Source organism: Stegodyphus dumicola, chromosome 8 (assembly GCF_044657685.1).
Source record: "Stegodyphus dumicola isolate Sdum_Otavi_A_Nest chromosome 8, ASM4465768v1".
Lineage (NCBI taxonomy): Eukaryota > Metazoa > Arthropoda > Arachnida > Araneae > Eresidae > Stegodyphus > Stegodyphus dumicola.
This window is the reverse complement of record NC_140775.1, coordinates 58,775,816-58,797,443: the sequence shown is the minus strand read 5'-3', so window position 1 is coordinate 58,797,443 and position 21,628 is coordinate 58,775,816. Positions and strand designations below refer to the sequence as shown.

The 21,628-nt window shown below is 32.6% G+C and overlaps 1 protein-coding gene across 4 annotated transcripts in view; it reads right to left on the bottom strand.

Moving 5' to 3' along the window:
- Positions 1–21,628, bottom strand: part of LOC118179655 (ubiquitin carboxyl-terminal hydrolase 22-like) — a 111,923-nt gene that overhangs the window by 78,311 nt on the left and 11,984 nt on the right. For 3 of the 4 annotated variants that reach the window (XM_035348821.2, XM_035348828.2, XM_085821890.1), the window contains exon 3: positions 11,355–11,468. The exons of the other annotated variant lie outside the window; for it this stretch is intronic. In XM_035348821.2, coding sequence (XP_035204712.1) covers positions 11,355–11,468 — 114 coding nt within the window. The remainder of the gene's footprint in view (positions 1–11,354; positions 11,469–21,628) is intronic. 4 annotated transcript variants of the gene reach the window in all.

Sequence of the window (21,628 nt, the reverse complement as noted above, 5' to 3'; positions counted from 1 at the left end):
CACTCTAACTCTAAGAGTGTATTAGACATTTTAGTATCTAAGGAAGAGTTTCACTTTAATTCAACTGAATTTACGAAAACTCTTGGCATAATTTGGCAATTGGAATTCAACATCTTTACTTCTAAAGTCACTTTCCAATGCAAGTAATCTTTTACGAAAAGAGATGTTCTTTCAGTCATTTGTATGATCCTATTGGTTTTATCAGGCCAGTCACTTGTAAAGCAAAAATATTCCTTCAAAAACTATGGTCTTTTAAAATTGAACTGGGATGATGAATTACCTGAACCCTTTGGCCAGTGAATGGAATCGTTTCATTTTAAAGGAATTGGAAAATCTTAAGTTAGGAAGATAAGCTCTGCATTCTACAACCGATAAAAGGGATCGTAGGTTTTTCCGATGCTTCAACATCTATGTATGGAGCAGTGGTCTACCTAAATGCCCCTCAAGATAACCCTTGTTTAAAGTTACTGGCAAGCAGATCTCAAGTAGCCCCTTTAAGGACTCGATCTTTACCATGCTTAGAACTTTCAGCTTGTCTTCTACTTGCTAAGCTTGTTAAAAAAGTTCTGACTTCGCTAAATATAGACATCGAAAAGGTAACATTATATTCAGATTCGACAATAGCATTAGCGTGGATAAATGCTTCACCACATCAACTCAAAACCTTTGTTAGAAATCGTACTGTAAAAATCCAGTCGTTATCAGAAAACTTCGAGTGGAAACACATCCGTTCTAAGGAGAATCCTGTTGATTTGGTTTCTTGTGGAATCAAAACTAGCGAACTTTTATCTTCAGAATTATGGTTCAATGGACCTTCTTGATATGAATGTTATAGAAAAGGCTAGTCTGGAGGTTAAGGACTATGAACTTTACGAATGCGAATTGAAAAAAATCTCCAGAAATTTTTCTTAGTATTATTTCTAATGCTGATTTCATTAACTAAAAACTTTCTTTAAGTAATAGTTTTGTTAAACTAATTCGTATTCTTAGTTTTATTTATAGGTTTATTTCCAACTGTCGACAAGGTAAGAGATCATCAGGTTCTATAACTAGAGATGAATTTAAGTATGCCAAGCTAGCCATGGTAAGGCTAGTACAGTGAATAGTATTCAAAGAAAAAAAATCGAGGCCTTAGATATGGTAAAATTATAAAAGATAGACACTTAAGTAATTTAAATCCTTTCATCGACGAAAATGGAATACTTAGGGAAGGTGGCAGATTAAATAAATCATCTTTATCCTAAGACCAAAAGCATCCTATTCTGCTGCCTAGAGATCATAACTTAAGTACTATAATTATGCAACACATCCATTTAAAAATTTTACATGTTGGTGCTCAGACTTTGCTTGCTGCATTGGTGTTCGACAGGAATTTTGGCCACTAAACGGCAGAAACACTGCTTGTAAAATAGTACATAACTGCATTATCTGTTTTAAAAATAAACCTAAAATAGCACAACAACTTATGGCACCATTGCTGAAGTAAAGAGTTTCTGTGAGTCCCTCTTTTTCCGTAACTGGAATTGATTTATGTGAAACCTTTTATATAAAATATAAAAATCAACGAAGAGGTACCTTAAGTAAGATATATGTTGTTATTTTTGTATGTTTAATTACTCAAGTGATACATCTTAATTTTGTTACAGATCTAACATCACAGGCTGTAATTGCAACACTAAAAAGATTTTCCACATGACATGGCCTTATCTCAACTATTTATTCGGATAACGCTACCAACTTTGTTGGAGCCAACGCTGATTTGAAAAGGCTGTTAAACCTCGTCAAAAGTTCCCCTAGTCTGTCGTCCTATTTAGCTTCTGAATCAATCGTTTGGAAATTCAATCCACCACGTTCTCCCAACTTTGGTGGTATATATGAGGCCGGGGTGAAATTTTTTAAACATCATCTAAAACGAACTACTGGAAATGCAAAATTGACTCTCAAAGAATTTTTAACTGTTATAAATCAAATTGAAGGCATATTAACTAGTAGACCTTTAGTACCTTTATCTTCAGATCCAAATGACTTCGAAACTTTGATCCCTGGTCATTTTTTAATAGGAGCACCTCTTAATGCTCTACCTGAACACTGGATGACAGAAATTCCCGACAATAGACTTCCCGCTGGCAGAAAATTTTAACCAAATAATATGGAAGAAATAGTCCAGAGATTATTTAAACAATCTTCAACCGAGAAATAAATGGTTCTTCTAAAAGGACAATATAAAAATAGGTACTCTTGTATTAGTTAAAGAGGATAAACTACCTCTATGTATGTGGATAGTAGGCCGTATCTATGACACCATTCCTGTAAGTGATGGTAAAGTCCGTGTTGTTGTTATCAAAACGCCTCAAGGACTGATAAAACGTTCAATATAGAACCTATGTATTCTATCTATGAATGACTGACGTAGTGAATTTATATTATAATTACTTGTATTAATATTGCATATCTATTTTATTGTAAAATGTAGTCATTTGTTTAATAGACATATTATTGCATTTAATGGTTTCTAATTGATATATGTATCAAACTTTGAATTTCTTAAATAATTTCTATTAACTTTGAAATTAGTATTTCAACACCGGGCGAGATGTTAGTGCCTGATAATCTGCTATACGAAAACATTCTCCTCTACCCTCGTTGCCTAGCAATGAATCTTGTAATGTGCATACATCAATATCGTTTGTTTTTTGTAATTCTTTTTATTAGCTTGTTCGATGAAAATTTTGTTGCTTGGATCTTTGAATGGCTACTAATTGAACGGTTAATTTTCAAATAAAATAAAAGATGAATTTAAAGGAAAATTAGTTTTGTTATTTCATATCTACAGTCCATAACAAAGTGTGTAAATGGATGTAAGTAAAGTAAAAAAGTGTAAAAATGGATGAGATGGCTCACGAAAAATCATGAAAATGTCAATGAAGAATCTCCCTCTGGTCAGCTGTCTATAAACATCAATGATTTGGTGCAGGCAATTGAGACCCAAATTCATCCAAACAGGAAATCTGAGTAAACAGTATGAAGAAATGAAAAATGCTAGTGGAGAAGTGAAAACAATCTTGAATACCTGGATATCATCATTGGTGGCAGAATCCTAAGAACGAGTATCCAAAAAATCATTGTTCATTCCAATAAATGTTTAAACTGACAAGGAAATGATGTAGAAAAATACAGAATTGTATATAAATTCAGAAAATGGATGACTAAGAAAAAATTTTTTTTTTTTTTTTTTCATTTTTATCATAAGGACCTTATTTTTTTATTTTTAACTTTGTATATACATGTAATAACATACATATACAAAGTTAGAAATATTATGGGTAAAGAAATTTTAATATGAAATTTCACAACCATACTGTTTGACCATGGTCAATAAATATAAAATAACAATTTTGATAGAAATTTTACTCTTCAGTGTATTTAAATTCTTTAGTTATTTTCAGTGTTTCAGTGTATTCGGCGTAAAATACTCTCCAGTGTATTTATTTGACGCATAAAACACAGCATGAAAATTTTTCTTTACAGTTAAAAACACTACAGGCTCAAAATAAGATATCGTATAATAACAAAATACATATAAATGGAGTCTTTTTAAAATGGCATAAGCTATCTTTAATATCAGAATTAACTTTACATTAAATATAAAAATATAATAAAAATATTTTCTTATTATTATGGACCCAATTATTTACAATGGTACCAAATTATTAATAAATTACCAAAACATGTAACAAATGTTCTTAGCAGTTTCTTTATTTTGGTATATCCAAAATTGCTAACTTTCTTTTAGAAAAAAATGGAAAATATGATAGAAAAACAATGATAGCATGTGGCCTACTTGGAGCTTTTCTTGTAACAGGAAAATTATTAAGTGACCATAATAAATATTGCCAAGCATTTGGTGAATACACCATTTACATCCTTGCAAAAATTTAAGTCTTCAGCAGTGTCAAATCTTTCTGATGAGTATGAAAATGAGTTATTACCACACCACTTTCCTTTCTAAGAGATCTCACTGCTTTAATCTTGACCCTAACAGTTCTGCCTTGTTCTTTGGCAAATCTAAGTATCTCACTAGATCATTTAATTCAGCTTCACTTATCAGTTAAGGCTGTCTAGATTAAACACTGGGTACATAATCATGATCCAAAGATGCTGATGGCATGTTTATAACATGGCAAATTTGTATACTTTTTTCTGATTCTGAATCAGAGATATAGGTTTAGAAATTGGCAAATGATTTCTATGGTATTGATTGTATACAGTCAAAGTCGTTAATCCGGACTCGTCGGGACTTCGGCGATTCCGGATTATAGATCATCAGTTTAAATCTGGTAAAATGGCATGAAGAAATTATAAAATTAGAAATATGAAACCGTAATTTACGAAATAAAGAACAATTATGATCTAAAGGGTATCAAAATTTACAAAAAAAAAGCTTAATATTTATTTGTTTACTTTATTAAACATTTCTTTCAATGTAAGTTGTTTCAGTTGCTTCGTTTTTTATATGATAATACATTCTCTTTAATTCTATAAATAGACATAATTTCTTGTTCAGTTACAAAGTTCCGCTGTCCTATAATTGCTGTGTCGAGAATACCGACTAATTTGTCAATCGAAATTTTTTCGTTTTCAGTAACCTCTGTCACTTTCTTCGCTATCGGAAGAAAATTATAATGACGAGGCATTTGATTTAAATCATATCAAAGACAGAGTACATCGAGATGAAATACTACATTGAGTAAGCAATTATAAGCCAAATAAAATAAAAACATCTGCCCTTAAGATAAGGATAGTGCTGACAGATCAACTTCCAATTCATTGCATGCTGCTGCGGCGTTAAAGATAAACAAAGAATATGCCTTTATCCATTTTTTGCAGCAATTCCACTTTTTGTTTAATGGACTCCGAAAGATACTTTCGCTTTGTATATCCTTTACATATTAGTAAATATATATCGGAAATTCTATTTGACATAATCGAAAGTTCAAGCTTACTTTTATAAAATTGCTCTAACAGTCTGCAAAAAATAATAATCCGGATCCAATTCGAAGATTAAGGAACAACGCAATCTGCAACATTAACTGAAATCGATAATTAGATAATTTTAGGTTAGCTTATCCCGTCCGTTATACATTAAACGCGCATTCGTAAACGTATTTTGCGCACGCGCACACGCAAATTCGCAGCGGTAAAGGTCTTCTGCTCATGCGTCAACGCGACGCATGCGCAGAAAGTTTGTAGCTTTTAGGTCCGGATTATAGATCATTCCGGATTATGGGTGTCCGAATTAACGACTTTTGACTGTATAAGCAAATTTGATAGAGAGCAGATTGTAATGGCTCAAAGACTCGAACAGTGTTATCTCCAAAACTGCATGACTGGTATGTTGTTCATTATCTACCATTGTTAATATTTATGCAAAGTGATTAAATGATGGTGAAACCAGCAGTAGATACCAAGGTGTTGGACGTCCATGCATCATTAAAGAAAAATGACGGAGACTGTTCCGTTTGGTACAGCAAAATCAGCACCAGACAGTGGCTCAGCTGACAGCCCAATACAACGTAGGTCCAAGTGTTTTGGAACACACAGTTCAGCAAACATTGTTGGATATGAACTGCGCAGCAGATGTCCCACTCATGTGTCTCTGTTGATCAGGTATCATTGTCAACTGTGCTTACAATATTCCAGGAAGCATCAAGATTGGACCATGGATGAGTGAAAGACACTTGCCTGGTCAGATGAATCATGATTTCTCATTCATTACATCAATGGTCATATCAGGGTATGACGTCTTCCAGGCGAATAGTCCCCCTGCCCCCGTACAAGTCATGCACATGCTGGTGGTAGTAGTATTATGCTTTGGGAGATATTCTCATGGGTGGCTCTGGGACCCTTAGTTGTGGTAGAACAGACTATGAAGGCTGGAGACTATCTGAGCATAATTGCAGTTCAGATGAACTCTTACATGGCATCTGCCTTCCCAGCTGGAAATGAAGTCTTCCAGCAGGACAGTGCCCCATGTCACAAGGCTCAAATTGTGCTCAAATGGTTTGAGGAGCATAAGAATGAATTCCAGTTAATATCCTGGACACCTAACTCACCAGATCTTAACCCAATAGAATACATTTTGGATGTCATGGAGTGGCAGCTGAGAGCTCAAACACCACCATGTAAGAATATCTTGACTTTGCGTGACCGCTGCTTAGATATTTGGTATAACTTGTCTCCAGTCATCTGCCAAGAACTTGTGGAATCCATGCCAAGACAAGTTGCAGCTGTTTTGGTGGCCAAAGGTCACCCAATGCATTATTGAGTAGGTGATCATGATGAATAGCTGTTCAGTGTATGCTATTTAATGTTGTCAATCAAAACTATACATATTGGTACAAAGAATCTTAAAAAAAAGTCATTGAAATAGATTTAATGACATCTTACTTAAAAGTCTGAATTTTAATTCGATCCCAAGACATGTTGTTCAATTAATTTTAAATATCCATCCAAAGAAGAAGGGGGAATGTGAATTTATTAAGTATACAATAAATATCAATAGTAACCTACAAAAATCAAAGATTCTCAACATTTCAATGCATCATTTACTAGAAGTGTTTGGTGAGGAACATGTTAGAAAAAGATTAGAAATTATCAGATTAATTTTCGAATCATTCCCTTTAGTTTCAGATGATAAAATTTAAGAATAAATATCTGAAAAAGTAAACATTCAATATTTATGGGTTTTCCAAATTTCATTTAGATTTTTTTTTTTTCTTTGTGTGTGTGTGCATGAATATATTGTAATGTAAATAGAATTCAGCTTTGCTTCAGAAATTCATTGCAAATGATAGAATATGAGCATTGTGAGGTATGCCATTTCAGGAATCATATCACCAACTGAGTAGTGTAAAAAACAACAGAATCATTAAGCAATGTCTGTCTGCATGTGATTGCCATTTGTGAGTGAAGCGGTAAATTTGTTGTGCAGCGGTAAAGGTCTTACGCGCATGCATCAACGCGACGCATGCGCAGAAAGTTTGTAGCTTTTAGGTCCGGATTATGGGTGTCCGAATTAACGACTTTTGACTGTATCAGATAGCATATTTGGATACATTATAACAGACTTCTTTTTCTTTGACATACCCAGCTCCTGTCCTACAGGAAGCACAATGCATAAATAGAAATCACTCACATAATCTGAAGGTTATCTCCACACTATTGGAACTGCAAAGGGAATCGATATTTTTTGTGATTTAACCATTTTCGCAGAAGAAAAGCTCACAAATAGCAGCAGATGCATGGGTCCCAGAAATTGTCTTGATCTCCCTCTTTGAAGCCAAAACAGAAATTGGAAGCTTTTTTGACCATGGGAGGCAGGTTTTGTTTCTACTACACACACCTCACCACAAATATAACAAAAATTTTCCCTGTTAGCGACAAATTTACAAAGCATCTTGCTTGAACTCTGTTGTACAACTGACTAAAGAAGTACTATGCAATACGCTATGGTGATTGCATCATTCTTTAATGGTAAACACCTATTTTTTACATTCTTCTTTCTCCATACAAGACATGCACACTTCTCATTTTTTTGCATAGTTGTTCTCCCTATGTACAAAACAATCTGGTTTGGGTTTAAAAAAAAGAGGGGGATTGCAAAAACTTGGCAGCATGCATAAATTTTGCATTAAAATCCCAAAATGTAAAAGAAAAAAAGAGCAACGTAGTGACTTTAAACCAGCCACATTTAATCTCTATGCATGCAGAAAGACTAAAATTTCACTCAAGATGATGAAAACTGCAACATGCGGTCCACCATTCTGAAATGTTGAAGGAGGATAGGAGATACACCATAAGAGGGATTATAATACACAGTCACATAGGTGAAATTATTCAATGAAGAGGAAAGCTATCATCTGGTATGGTATGCACACTGCGCAAAAAAAAAGGGGGGGAACAGTTCTATATCTTCCATTCTACTGGGCCAATTGACAAAATTCAAATTGCGTTTTTTATGTCTCAAAGCGCTATTTAGAATATTCATTATATAGCACTGTTCTAACATAGGTATTTTGACACAAAATAGGATTTTTTCTCAAATAACATACCAATTTTTTTTCCATATTTCAATTCTATGACTCAAATTATGCCTAGATATTAAATTTTGTAAAATCTGATGCGAAATTTAGAGAGAAATTAAAAAATTTATCTTGGCAAATTTTTTACAGTTTGCGCCAAGAATAATTCACTTGCCGAACTTCTTAATATGTGGCAACCAATTTTCCTTTCCCTTCCATTATGCTGGAGCAGAAAAAAAGGCATCTCGTTCCTATATTTTTACATTGTACATGAACGGAAAAAAAGTCACATTATTTCTGCTTCCAAATAATATTAGCAAAGTGTCTACACTACATTTGGTGTTTTATCACTTTCAACAAATATGCCAAATTTCAGAGCGGGCCAACATATAAATTCACGTATATCTTCGGAAATTTTGAATAAAAAACCATAATTTTTTGCACGTATGCACAAAAATATGTCTACATAAAGATGATGATAAAATTTTTACAGATTATAATTCAAAAATTTTTTGAAAAATTTATAAAAAATATTTAAAAATACAAAGTTTAAAAATAAATCATAAAAAATGGGTGAATTTTCTTTGGAATGAACCTAAATCTCGAAATGTGAAAGGAAGAATCAAATACATTTAATAAAAAAAAGATTAATAAATATATACCAAACTCAATTAACATTGAGGAGCTAAAATTTTGAGAGCTAATTTTTTAAAATCTACTCGCACGATTATTAGAAAACTTGGTAGTTTGGCGTAATTTGAGTCATAGAATTGAAGTATGGAAAAATTTGGTATGTTATTTCAGATAAAGTCCGATTTTGTGCCAAAATACCTATATTAGAACGATGCTATATATAAATCTAATATGGTTCCCAGACAAAAACCCACTGGATGAAAGCGCACGCGACAAAAGCCCACAAAAAAAAAAAAAAAAAAAAAAAAAAGCCCACTATGATAATTGTCCACGCGACAAATGCCCACAGCGATGAAAGCGCACGTTGATAAAAGCCCACACTGATAAAAGCCCACACTGATAAAAGCCCACATAGATATAAGTCCACGCTGATAAAAGCACACACTGATAAATGTGCACATAATTGAAAGGGACTTATTGTTTTTATTACTATAAAATGTATTTATAATTTTAATTATAATAAATGGAGTATTCAGATTTGAATGTTAATGTCTCAAATATATGTCTGTTTGTATATTTTATCACTCCTTTATTTGTTTAATTTTTTAGGTTGAAATCAAACTCTCTGCTCTCTGATTGATTAGCTACAACATTTCGATGATAAATCTGAAATTGCATTTTATTATTTATTTACTTATTTAACTTTGGTATGTATATGTAAAAACGAAAAATATCATTGTGAAGTTTCTCACATGCTATTTTTAAGGTAATATGGCTGAGATTAAATATAATTATGTTTCATTATTAACTTTTTAATTAAAAAACACCTGAATTTTATTTTCTTCCTTCTTAGTTTTTCCTTTAATTTCTTTTTAGTTTGGTGATATTAAAACAGTTAAGCACAATGAAAACTTTGCTAAGAGATATTTTATTCTTTAGACTGAGTTTATTATCAAAGTTTAAACATATTTCTCATTGAAAGCTTTTTTGAATGTAACAATTATAATTCAGCGATTTTCTAGAAATATTTTCTTTCAGATTTCTGAATAAATTAAAACTGTCAACTGACACCTTGTCAGAAGATGAATTCCATATGTAACCTCTTAATCTTTCAACTACAGCAATTTGGAATAGTGCTTTTAATTTTCATTTTATTTATTTATTTATTTATTTTTAGGGGGGGTGGAAAACTCTTAGAAGTCAACATATCTACAAATTTAAGTAGTACAATCATCTCAATCTATAGTAATATATATGTAGCATTTTATTAGAGTTTGTGAAGAATACAAAGAACTATGTATATAATTACATCCAATAAAATTCTGTAACTACATAAATATATACAGTCATCAGATTCAAAGTTCATTGTTTTTAGATGCTAAGTACACATATTATATAAATTCATCCTTCATTCATAGTATTATGTATAGTAATAGAAAACTAGTATTAATGTTTGAAATTGCAATTTTTTAAATAATTTGTATTGCATTTACTGTAGGTTTGTTCAAGACGTATGGATATGTATCAGTTAAAAAACATGAAAAATACACAGAAAGCAGCTAATCTTACATAACCAGCTGACTGTGAAAGAAAAATTACAGTGCTCTTTATTACACTTATAGTGCTTTTAAATCTTTCTATTGTAAATAGCCGTTTTCTAATTGACAAAATAATAGACTAAATTAATTCCATTATCCATTAGAAAATAATAATAGTGAATTATATCTATTGACGACAAATTATCTATTGACACAAATGTTTTCTTAATCATAACAAAATATGGTACTTTTATCTTTCTTGTTGAAATAAAAGTTCGACTTTAATTCTCCTCATTATATGCAAAATTTTCCTCAGAGTTAAATTAGTCATAAATTATTCTCTGAATATGATGAAAATTTACATACATTTTATACTTCCCTTTCAACTCCCTTTGTGGAACTTATATGCAGGGCACTTCTATTTGTCGCGTAAATAGTATAATAACAAAGTTACACATACATGTATATGTTTATAATTACATTATTTTGATTGACTCTCTTAATTCAGCCGGAGCCAAAAATGAAATGTGTACCTCTACTTAAATTTATTGTTCAATTATTCGTTATTAATTTAATTTATTTTTTGTTTTATCTTTATTCATGAATCTACTTTGTGCAGCTGAAGAAAAAAGGGAAAAATATTCATTTTAACGTAGCATATATTATATAGGTGTGGGTTTTTGTCAGTGTGGGATTGTTTCAATGTGGGCTTTTATCAAGGTGCGCTTTCATCGGTGTGGGTATTAGTCGCGTAGGCAATTATCCCAGTGGGGTCTTTTTTGTGCGCTTTCGTCTGGTTACCATCTAATACATATCCTAAGTAGAGCTTTCGAAATATGAAAAACTCAAGTTGAATTTCATCAATCGGCCCTGAGCCCCCCCATTTTTTTTGCGCTGTGTACATACCTGGTTTGCTATATAAATGCATTTTAATGACATGGTATGTTGCCTCTTGCATACTTTTTCACAGCTTTATGGTAAGAAAGAATGTGGATACTACAATTACTTATAATTTAACTTATATTGCGCAGACGTTTAAATCACAGGGTTATTTAGTATTAGCCTATATAGATAAAATGAACATAAAAAATTCAATACATACTCATGCATCGTGCAGCCTGCTGCATATGTTTCTTTGAGATTGCTTCAAAATCTGAATCATACATGTAATCTTTACATACAAAGCAATAAACAGTACCAATATTGGTATCCATGGCTAGAAATACAAAGATAAAGTTTGCACTAGTGCTCACAACATTAAAATTAAGATTATTATTCATGTGTTTATAAAAAAAGCTTAATAAACATTTTTTTTAAAGTTAAAAACCCTTTTTAGAAACTTCTTTTATACCAATCACAAAATTTCTGCTTGTTTAAATAATACATTAAGTTAAATTCTTATATACAGTGTTGAGAATGGTTAGCAGAGATAGCATGCCTAAATATCAAATTTCTTTTTAACGGATTAGTTACACAAGGATCAAACACATGCCAAACAAATATTAAGAATATTAAAAGGCCTTTAAGAACGATCAATGAAAAAATTAAAAAAACCTACCAGTAAACAAAACTGAATAAATTAAAGCAATTATCTATTAATCATTATTAAATACAATCCAACATTTGGCATAAAAACGTTTGATAGCAAGCACACTTGTGGAACCACCTTACTAGAAGTGTGCAAGTGTGTCATTAAATTACAAGTATAATGTTTTAAAACAATTACATTTTACATTTATAATACACAAATGGGGAAAATTACAGGAATAACCATAAAAATTATTTTTTAAATCTGTTCTATTAAACTTCTAAATACCACTATTCTGCACACACAATCCTACACATATTTCTCAGCAAAATTTTATCCTATCCATGTCAGGTTTTTCTGAGAAAGAAATGAAATCATTGGTGGTCAGTCCCAGGGGCATATATGTTTTTTAATGGAGCTTCATAAACTATTAATTGAGTTTGTGTGAACATTGGAAAGCAAGTCCTTAAATGTCGTATCTTTAAATGCCAATGTTTGACTGACCAAGAAGGTCATAATATGTTCATCTTAGAATTACATGCTATCAAGCTGTCTGAGATAAATACTGAACTCTTCCTTATATTTCTTTTAATAACCATGAGAAAAGATTTATTCTCTTTTTCCTCAACAACTTTAGGAAGAAAAAAAAAAAAAAATACTCAGACACATTTCAGTGCCTTCATTCAGACAAGTTCCATTCATTCTTTACTATACTTATATATAGTGCTTTTCTTTCAAATTTACATTCATGAATTTCAACAATCACCTGAACATTCAATAACTTTTTTCTCATACACACACAGTCCTACACATGTTTCTCTGCAAAACTTCATACAATCTATAATATATTCCTCTAAGACATAAATCCCAAAAGAAATGAAATCATGTGGGTTGAGTTCTATGCAGACACCTTTATGAGAATTTCAGAAACTTTCAATAGAGTTTGTGTGACCCCTAAATACTATATGGTTCATAAATGTCATTGACTGAAAAGTACAAAACACCTGCATATCAAAGACAATTACATGCATTCCAGCCAAATGACTATAGAGTCTTATTTTATGTTTCACTTAATAATTTCGAGAAGAGCTTTTTTCAACAAGCTTGGGGGGGGGGAAGTCTTAATCCTATCCAAGATGTTATTTCTCTGAAACATTAATCTCAAAAGAAATGAAATCACGTGGGTTCAATTTCATGCAAATATCTTTTACTGGAGTTCCACAAACATTGAGTTTGTACAAGCCTTAGAAACAGGGTTCATAAAAGTTGTATTACGACTATAAAACTTTCATCTTGAAGACAATTACATGGTTTTGAGGGATTTGAGACAATTATAAAATAATATTTTATATTCCTCTTAATAATTTTCAGGAGTTTCCTTAAGACTTTCCTAAAAAACTTGGAGAAAAGACCCCCTCAGATCCCCTTTAATGCTTCCATTCACTCTTTTACTATAGATGTATTTTTTTACCCGTGAGCTAACTTTTATCAATTTCAACAATCACATCATAACATCAAACCTTACTACTTTCATACACATACATTCCTATAAAATACTTCTCAGTAAAATTTCATCGCATCCATGCCACATTTACCTCAGCCACCAGTTTCAAAAGAAATGAAATCATAGGTAGTTAGCTTCATGCAAAGACCTTTTATTACAGCTCTTGAACTTTAACTGACTTTCTGTGAGCCATAGAAATTAAGTCTTTTAATGTCATAAAATGACAAATTCAAAAGCATCTACACACTTCATCTTTATGACAATTACATGACTTCCAGCCATCTAAGACAATTATAGAAACAACTTTATGATTCTCTTAACTCTCTGACCAGCTGGGGTTTTGAGAAAGCACAAAGTTTCATAAAACACCATGATAAAGACTTATTTTCTTGATTTAAGGTCAAAATGACCCTGGTTCATAACGCCTGGATTTATGTGCTTTTAATATATTGCATTAATTTCTTGGACATATTTGAAGATGCACATATGTATATGCTCTTACAGAGATCACTAAAAATATTTTAGGCTGTATATATACAGCCTTGTCGGTCAGAGGGTTAATAACTTTGTGAAGTGTTTTCTTCATTCTTTCCTCAAAAATTTGGAAAAAGAAATGCATCAGACTCTTTCAGAGTCTTCCTACAGACAGATTCCAATCTGGCTTTTGAATTTGCTTTCATCAGTTTGAACAGTGGCAGCAGAACTTTCAGTCATACTACTTTCATACCTGATGTTCCTGCATATATCTCTGTACAAAACATCCTATTCCCGATACATTTCTCTAAGATATCAATTTAAAAATAAACAAAATCATGGCTGGTGAGTTCCATGCAAAGATCATTAAAAAAACTATAAAAGCATTTAATAGAGTTTATGTCAACTCTAGAAACACAGTTCTTAATTGTCATAGTACCACAGACTGAAAGACTGTCATAGTACCACAGAACTTTTCACTTTGAACACATTTACATGCTTGCAGCCATTTGAATTAATTATAGAACTCTGCATTACATTTTATTTGATAATTCTGAAAAGTGCTTTCTTTCGATTTTACTCAACAAGCTTAGGGGAAGAAAAAGAGTCAGAGATCTTTCAATGAATTCATATAGTAAGTTTCCATCCCCTCTTATACTATGAATATATTTTGACTTTCAAATATATTATCAATTTAAACAGTCAGCCCAGAACCTCAAATCATACTACTTTCATTAATGAACATTTCTACACATACTTCTCCGTAAAAGATCATCCCCTTCATGACATATTTCTCCAATATGCCATCTGAAACGGAATGAAATTATAGGTTGACAGTTCCCTGTAGCCATTTTTTAATGAAACATCAGAATCTTTTAATCGGGTTTGTGTGAGCCTTAGAAAGCAAATCCTTTAATGTCCTACTGTGACTGACCAAGAGTGGCATCAGAATTTCACTTACAAACACTTATGTGCCATCCAACAATGTGAGACAATTATAGAAGCAAACTTCATATTTACCTTAATAATTTTGAGAAGAGACCAATAAGCTTTGAAAACAAAGTTAGACCCCTTTTAATGCTTCTATATAGCCAGAATCCACTCTTGTTTTCTGAATTTGCTTTCATCAAATTCAATAATCACATCAGAACCTCCAATCATATTACTTGCACACATTTCTCTCAGGAAAAGCTCATCTGACCCATGACATATTTCTTTGGGACATTGGTCTATAAAAAAATGAAACTACAGGTTCTCAGTTCCGTCAAGAGATCTTTGAATGGAGCTCCATAAACCTTGAGTTTGGTGAGTCCTAGAGAGTAATTCCTTAAATGCCATAGTATAACTAATGGGAGGACCTACAGAACCTACATTTTGATGAAAATTGCATACAATCCAGCCATCTGATAATATTACAGAACAATGCTTTATGTCTTCCTTAGTAACTTTGGGAAGAGTTTTCTCTATACTTTACTCAAGAAGCTCGGGGAGGGGAAAATTAGACACCATAAAATTCCTCATTATAGCAAGATTCCATTCATTTCTTACTATGGTATTATTTCTGAACTGACATTTATCAGTTTCAATGGTCACACCAGAAATCCAGTTATAGTACTTATACACATTCCCACACATACTTTTCTCAAAAACATAATCCATACATGACCAATTTCTCTAACACATCTTAAAAGAAAGTTTATCTCAAAGGAAATAAACCTGTGGGTGGTCAGTTCCATGCAGATATCTTTAAATGGACCACCACAAACTCTTACTCGAATCTGAGTGCAGCCTAGAAAACAAGTACTTAAATGTCAAGTAATCTTCATCTGACAGGTACATGAAATCTTCATCTTTATGAGAATTGCATGCCATCCAGCCATTTGAGGCAGTTATTGAACCCTGCATTATGTTTCTCTAAATAAAACTTTTAGAAGACTTTTCTTCACTTTTTCCTCAAACAACATTAGGAAAAACAAAAGAGTCAGACTACTATTAATGCCTCCACAGTGCCAGATCACATTCTTGCTTACTGAATGTGCTTTCATCAACTTCAAGAATCACAACAGAACATCCAATCATACCATACAAACCTCTCTGAAAAACCTTATCCTGTTCATGACACATTCCATCCAAGATACATCAAATTCAAAAGGAATTAAATCATGGGAGGTCAGTTTCATGGAGACATCTTTTACTGAAGCTCCATAAACCTTTAACTGAGTTAGTATGGAACCTAGAAACGAAGTCCTTAAAGTTCATACTATGATTGACTGAAAGGATATCCAAAACCATACTTGCCAACCTATGACACTCAAAAATCAGGAGATTTTTTTTTAAGAAATAGGGAGATTTTTCACAATGTTAAAAAGACTTTTTTAATAATGAATTAACTTTAAATAGTAACTAATTCTTAAATGCAAGCAACACAAAAATACCTTACACATAAAAAAAAAAAAAACATGGTTGATCTTTACATTATGGTAACTTGGCGATTTTTTGGCGAAAATTTGGCAACCAACTCTCCTACAGCAACCCTCTATTTTTTTTTCCCCACTGCCATTTTGTCTTCACGAAGTAAAGACATGTTTCTTTTCTTTTTATCTACTGAACACTTCTTCCAACAATCTACTAGCCGAATTACACTTATGCTAGAAATTTTATTAAACAAAACTGCTTAATCATGACAAATATTAACTGCAAAATTGGGGAAAAGTGCACAATACCATACTCCTTACGCGTTTTTCAAAATAACACATACACATAAACCATGTACACGCCGACTTATTTTTACTTAAAAAAAAATCCCAGAATTGCACAAAAATGGCATTGTGCACACTCTTCACTATATCCATGTACACTGCTTTTTTCTCATAAATTAGAAAAATTTCACGAAAATACATGACAATTTTCTCAATCTTTAAACCTGGTAAAAAGAACATATATGAAATTACCTGATCGCGAAAAAGTATTTACCCTTTACAAATATGAACATTTTCACATATAAAATAAATAAAATATCCAAAAACTTTTACCTCTAAATCATCTATTATATTATAAACATCACCAACGAATTCATACCGCAACCATTACAAATACTTAGTGTCAGATATTTAAATTATTTCCATACACGTTTACTTCAACTAAAACGTATACCAAATTCCTACAAACATAAAATTCACAAAATAACTATCATTTCATTAAAATATAATTAAATTCAAAAATACTACTTAAAATATAAATGAGCACATACATTAAATTAATAAAAATTACCTTACAATCCTAATTACTTTAAACTAAATCATTGCTAATAACAATTTTCCCAATAATACCAAATTCCTTTCCACCTTACATTTAGAACAATGCATAAAAATAATATCCTCAAATAATTAAAAATACTAACTTACCTAATCTTCTTCAGAATCTTGATTACGTGGCGGATACACTTTTCTAATTCATTCAATAAAATTATTGAAAGATTCTAATTCAGAAGTCAAACAACAAAAATCAGCGTTATATTTACAAAATTTTCACAGGACTAGTTTCGATGGTTTTACCGAACCATCATCTTCAGCTGCAAAACCACAAATGAACAAGATAGGAAATAATGATTAGATAAGATAAGAAAGCCTGGACAAGAATAAGCAAGTGGCGCCATCTGTTGGCAAAACCAGAACTAAAACATAATTTCTCTAAAAGCCGAAGGCAAATTTGGATTGGAATTAGGATCATTAACTAGAACAGAAAGATTTTTATGAATGTGAAATGCCTCTAGAAAATCCAGTTCTCCAATGGAAGATGTTTTTTGAATAATTTTGGCAGCAGAAAAATTGAAAGTGTGATTTTCGGACCAACAATGTTGAGCAACAGAAGACTTCTGTGTTTCCTTTTTTCTAACATATGCCTCATGTTCTTTGACGCGAAATTTTAAGGCTGTCAGTTTGGCCAATGCAAATTAAACCACACTGGCAAGGAATCCTATAAATACCCCAGAAATTCATAAGTTTTTGTTGTTTGACTTCTGAATTAGTATTTATTCGGCGTGTTATTGTGTCTTAATTATAGAAGCCCCAAACAGACTTACATTTTGCTTTCTTTTTTGCATGTGGTGTGGCCGCCATTTTGTGATTGTAGGAGTTCAGTGAGTACATTTTTGCAATTTTCAAGTTATGTTTATGTTTTGTACATTTGGATATTGTGCTTTGCTTGTCTGATTTCATGCATTTTGCTTACAAACGTTTTGTTTTCTATTCATTTCAGTGAGGGATTTTTCTGTTGTTTTGTGTGTACTTTATTATTGCTCAGTTAATTTAATTTGATTTTCTGCATTGTTTATCATGCCTTCATCCGTTAATCGTTTCACTAAATTACGCCTGAAACGGCAAAAATTCCTGAATAATCTTGACTTTTTACTTAAATGTAAATGTAAAAAATTGATCCCCAATTTTATTCAAATCAAACCTAATCAAAAACCTTCGAGTCGCGTTTTAAGAATTCTGTTAAATTGCAAGCTTGCCTTACTTCGGTCCGTGATAAGGGATACACGTCAACAATTGTCCAAAATTGAACATGAACTCTATAAGCTTCATCTGGAACTCGCTAAATCATATCCAAAATTCACTGCCCTTGAACAAAAGTCTTGGTCTAGAACGGAGAATGCAGTTAACCGTCATAAAAACACCCTTGCAGTTAAATTCGAAAAACTTCTTTTACAGTCTTCCAGTTCAAGTAGTTCAAAAAATCTTCCCATTGTAAACATCAAGCCAATAATCAAAATCGTAAAAAACAACCTTATATTTAGCGTAGGTATAATGAAACACTCAATCGATTTCGAGGGCAGCTAAAGGTCCCTCCTCATCAGGAGAAAGAAATACATAGAAAGAAGAAAATAGGAATCACAGAAACACGTGGTGCTTATCAGCACTGCACGTGGTTATAACTAGATTTTTAATCAGAGTTGCACTGGCCGCCTACTTTTACTGAGCCAGGCTGTCTGATCAAGCATCCCTTCGATTCTAAAAGATTGCGTTTCTGTCTTGAATTCTTGGGGAATTTATAGTATATCATGTCAGTGTGGTTTAAGATATATTGGCCAAACAAAAAGAGCGTTGAAGTTTCGTATCAAGGAACATGAATCTTATGTCAAAAAAGGGGAAATTAACAAGTCTTCAATAGCGTATCATAGCTGGACTTTTAACCATAATTTTGATTTTGGGTCTGCAAAAATCATCCAAAAGGCTTCTTCCATAGGCGAATTGGATTTTCTTGAGGCTTTTCACATTCACAAAGATTTAGAAAGTTTAGTTAATGATTTGAAGTCCAATCCAGTCCTTCCTAATGCCTTTAAAATTCTACTGTCTTAATTCAATTATTTTTGCCGATAGATGGCGTTACCTCCTCGCACTTGGTACTACCAGAGGGTATAAAAATCCGTTCAGTGGTTGCTTTCCGTTATTTGAAGTTCAGATTTTGAGCGTAATGTGCATTTGCCCCTCGCTCCCTATTTTAACTTCGCTAATATTTCTTTATGCTTGATCAGACAGCCTGGCTCAGTAAAAGTAGGCGGCCAGTGCAACTCTGATTAAAAATCTAGTTATAACCACGTGCAGTGCTGATAAGCACCACGTGTTTCTGTGATTCCTATTTTCTTCTTTCTCCTGATGAGGAGGGACCTTTAGCTGCTCTCGAAATCGATTGAGTGTTTCATTATACCTACGCTAAATATAAAGTTGTTTTTTACGATTTTGATTGTCACATTAGCGTGTTTCTCTTCTAGTCTATCAAGCCAATAGTTAATATTTCTAATGTTAGTCTTTCAGAAGAACAAGAGAGAATTCTAAAATATAATTTTAACTTCTCACAAACCTGTAAACCCTCGATTCTAAAGATTTTGGCTCCTATCGAAAAAGCTTTCAAGTTCAGTAAAGTTTCAGATTCACAGAAAGAAATGATTAGGCATCTTATCGCTCATAATGTGAAATTCAATAATAAACCTTTGAAACCAAATCTAACTGCGAGAGAAAGAGCTACAATGCGTGAAATTCATTCTAACCCGGATATTATCATTTCAAAGGCCGACAAAGGTGGCCAGATAGTCGTCATGGATAAGAACACTTACATCGATGGTGTCACTAAACTCTTAAACGAAGGGCCATATAATCCGATCCCTAAAGATCCTTCACCTTCAGACTTATCCAAAATAAAAACTGCGATCAAATCTTCGCAAATCATTTCAAGCAACTTAAAACATTCGCTTATCCCATCTGTTGCGAATTGTGCCAGATTATATGCTCTTCCCAAAATTCATAAAAGTGGTATTCCTTTCCGCCCTATTGTATCAAATTTAGGTACTGCCTCGTATCCATTAGCTAAATATTTAGTTTCTAGATTTTCCACTCTATTAGACAATAACATTTACACCATAAAAAATTCAATAGAGTTTGTAAAAAAGGTTAAAAACATTTCTCCTAGTAATTTACTCATGGTTTCTTTTGATGTAAAATCATTATTCACCAATGTCCCAGTGGAGGGTGCATTAAGATGTCTAGAAACCAGACTTTGCGAATTTCATTTCTCTTGCATCGAAATTGATGAGCTAATTTCTCTCACTCAACTCTGTTTGAAACAAACACATTTTGTTTTCCAAAATAAATATTACAAGCAAACTGAGGGATTAGCCATGGGAAGCCCCCTCAGTCCCATCCTGGCTGATATCTACATGCATTATTATGAATCAAAATTGTTTGAAACTTTAAACTTCCCGGCATGGTTCCGCTACGTAGACGATACTTTTACCCTGTTTGAAGGTAATAAAGATGATTTAAATAAAGTTCTTTCAACAATGAATTCTATTGATCCTGCTATTCAATTCACTTTTGAACTTGAGACTTGCAATTCTCTTCCGTTTCTCGACATTCTGGTCACACGTAACACATCCAACTTCAGTACTACAGTTTACCGTAAACCTTCACGGTTTGCCTTCCACCACACTTTAAATCACGTCATCCGACTAAACAAAAGTTAGCTTCATTTTATTCCTATGTTTTCCGTGCTCTTCAAGTTTGCTCCTCCAAACTATCCCTTGATGAAGAACTAAATTATTTAAAAGCAATAGCTATTGACAGGGGCTTTTCACCCAACATTATTAATCAAGCAGTTAAAAAATTTTCATCTCAACACACTAAAAGCCACACTCTTATTTTAGGAGATTATAAAAATTCTGTTGTCATTCCCTTCTTTCCATCAATTAGCTATAAAGTTGCACATATTTTGCAGAAATTTAACTTTCGGGTTGTTTATTCTCCCATCAAAAAAATTCCAACTTCTATACTCAAGGACCCCATTCCGGATATGAATTCCTGGGGTATTTATAGGATTCCTTGCCAGTGTGGTTTAATTTACATTGGCCAAACTAAGAAAGCCTTAAAATTTCGCGTCAAAGAACATGAGGCATATGTTAGAAAAAAGGAAACACAGAAGTCTTCTGTTGCTCAACATTGTTGGTCCGAAAATCACACTTTCAATTTTTCTGCTGCCAAAATTATTCAAAAAACATCTTCCATTGGAGAACTGGATTTTCTAGAGGCATTTCACATTCATAAAAATCTTTCTGTTCTAGTTAATGATCCTAATTCCAATCCAAATTTGCCTTCGGCTTTTAGAGAAATTATGTTTTAGTTCTGGTTTCGCCAACAGATGGCGCCACTTGCTTATTCTTGTCCAGGCTTTCTTATCTTATCTAATCATTATTTCCTATCTTGTTCATTTGCGGTTTTGCAGCTGAAGATGATGGTTTGGTAAAACCATCGAAACTAGTCCTGTGAAAATTTTGTAAATATAACGCTGATTTTTGTTGTTTGACTTCTGAATTAGT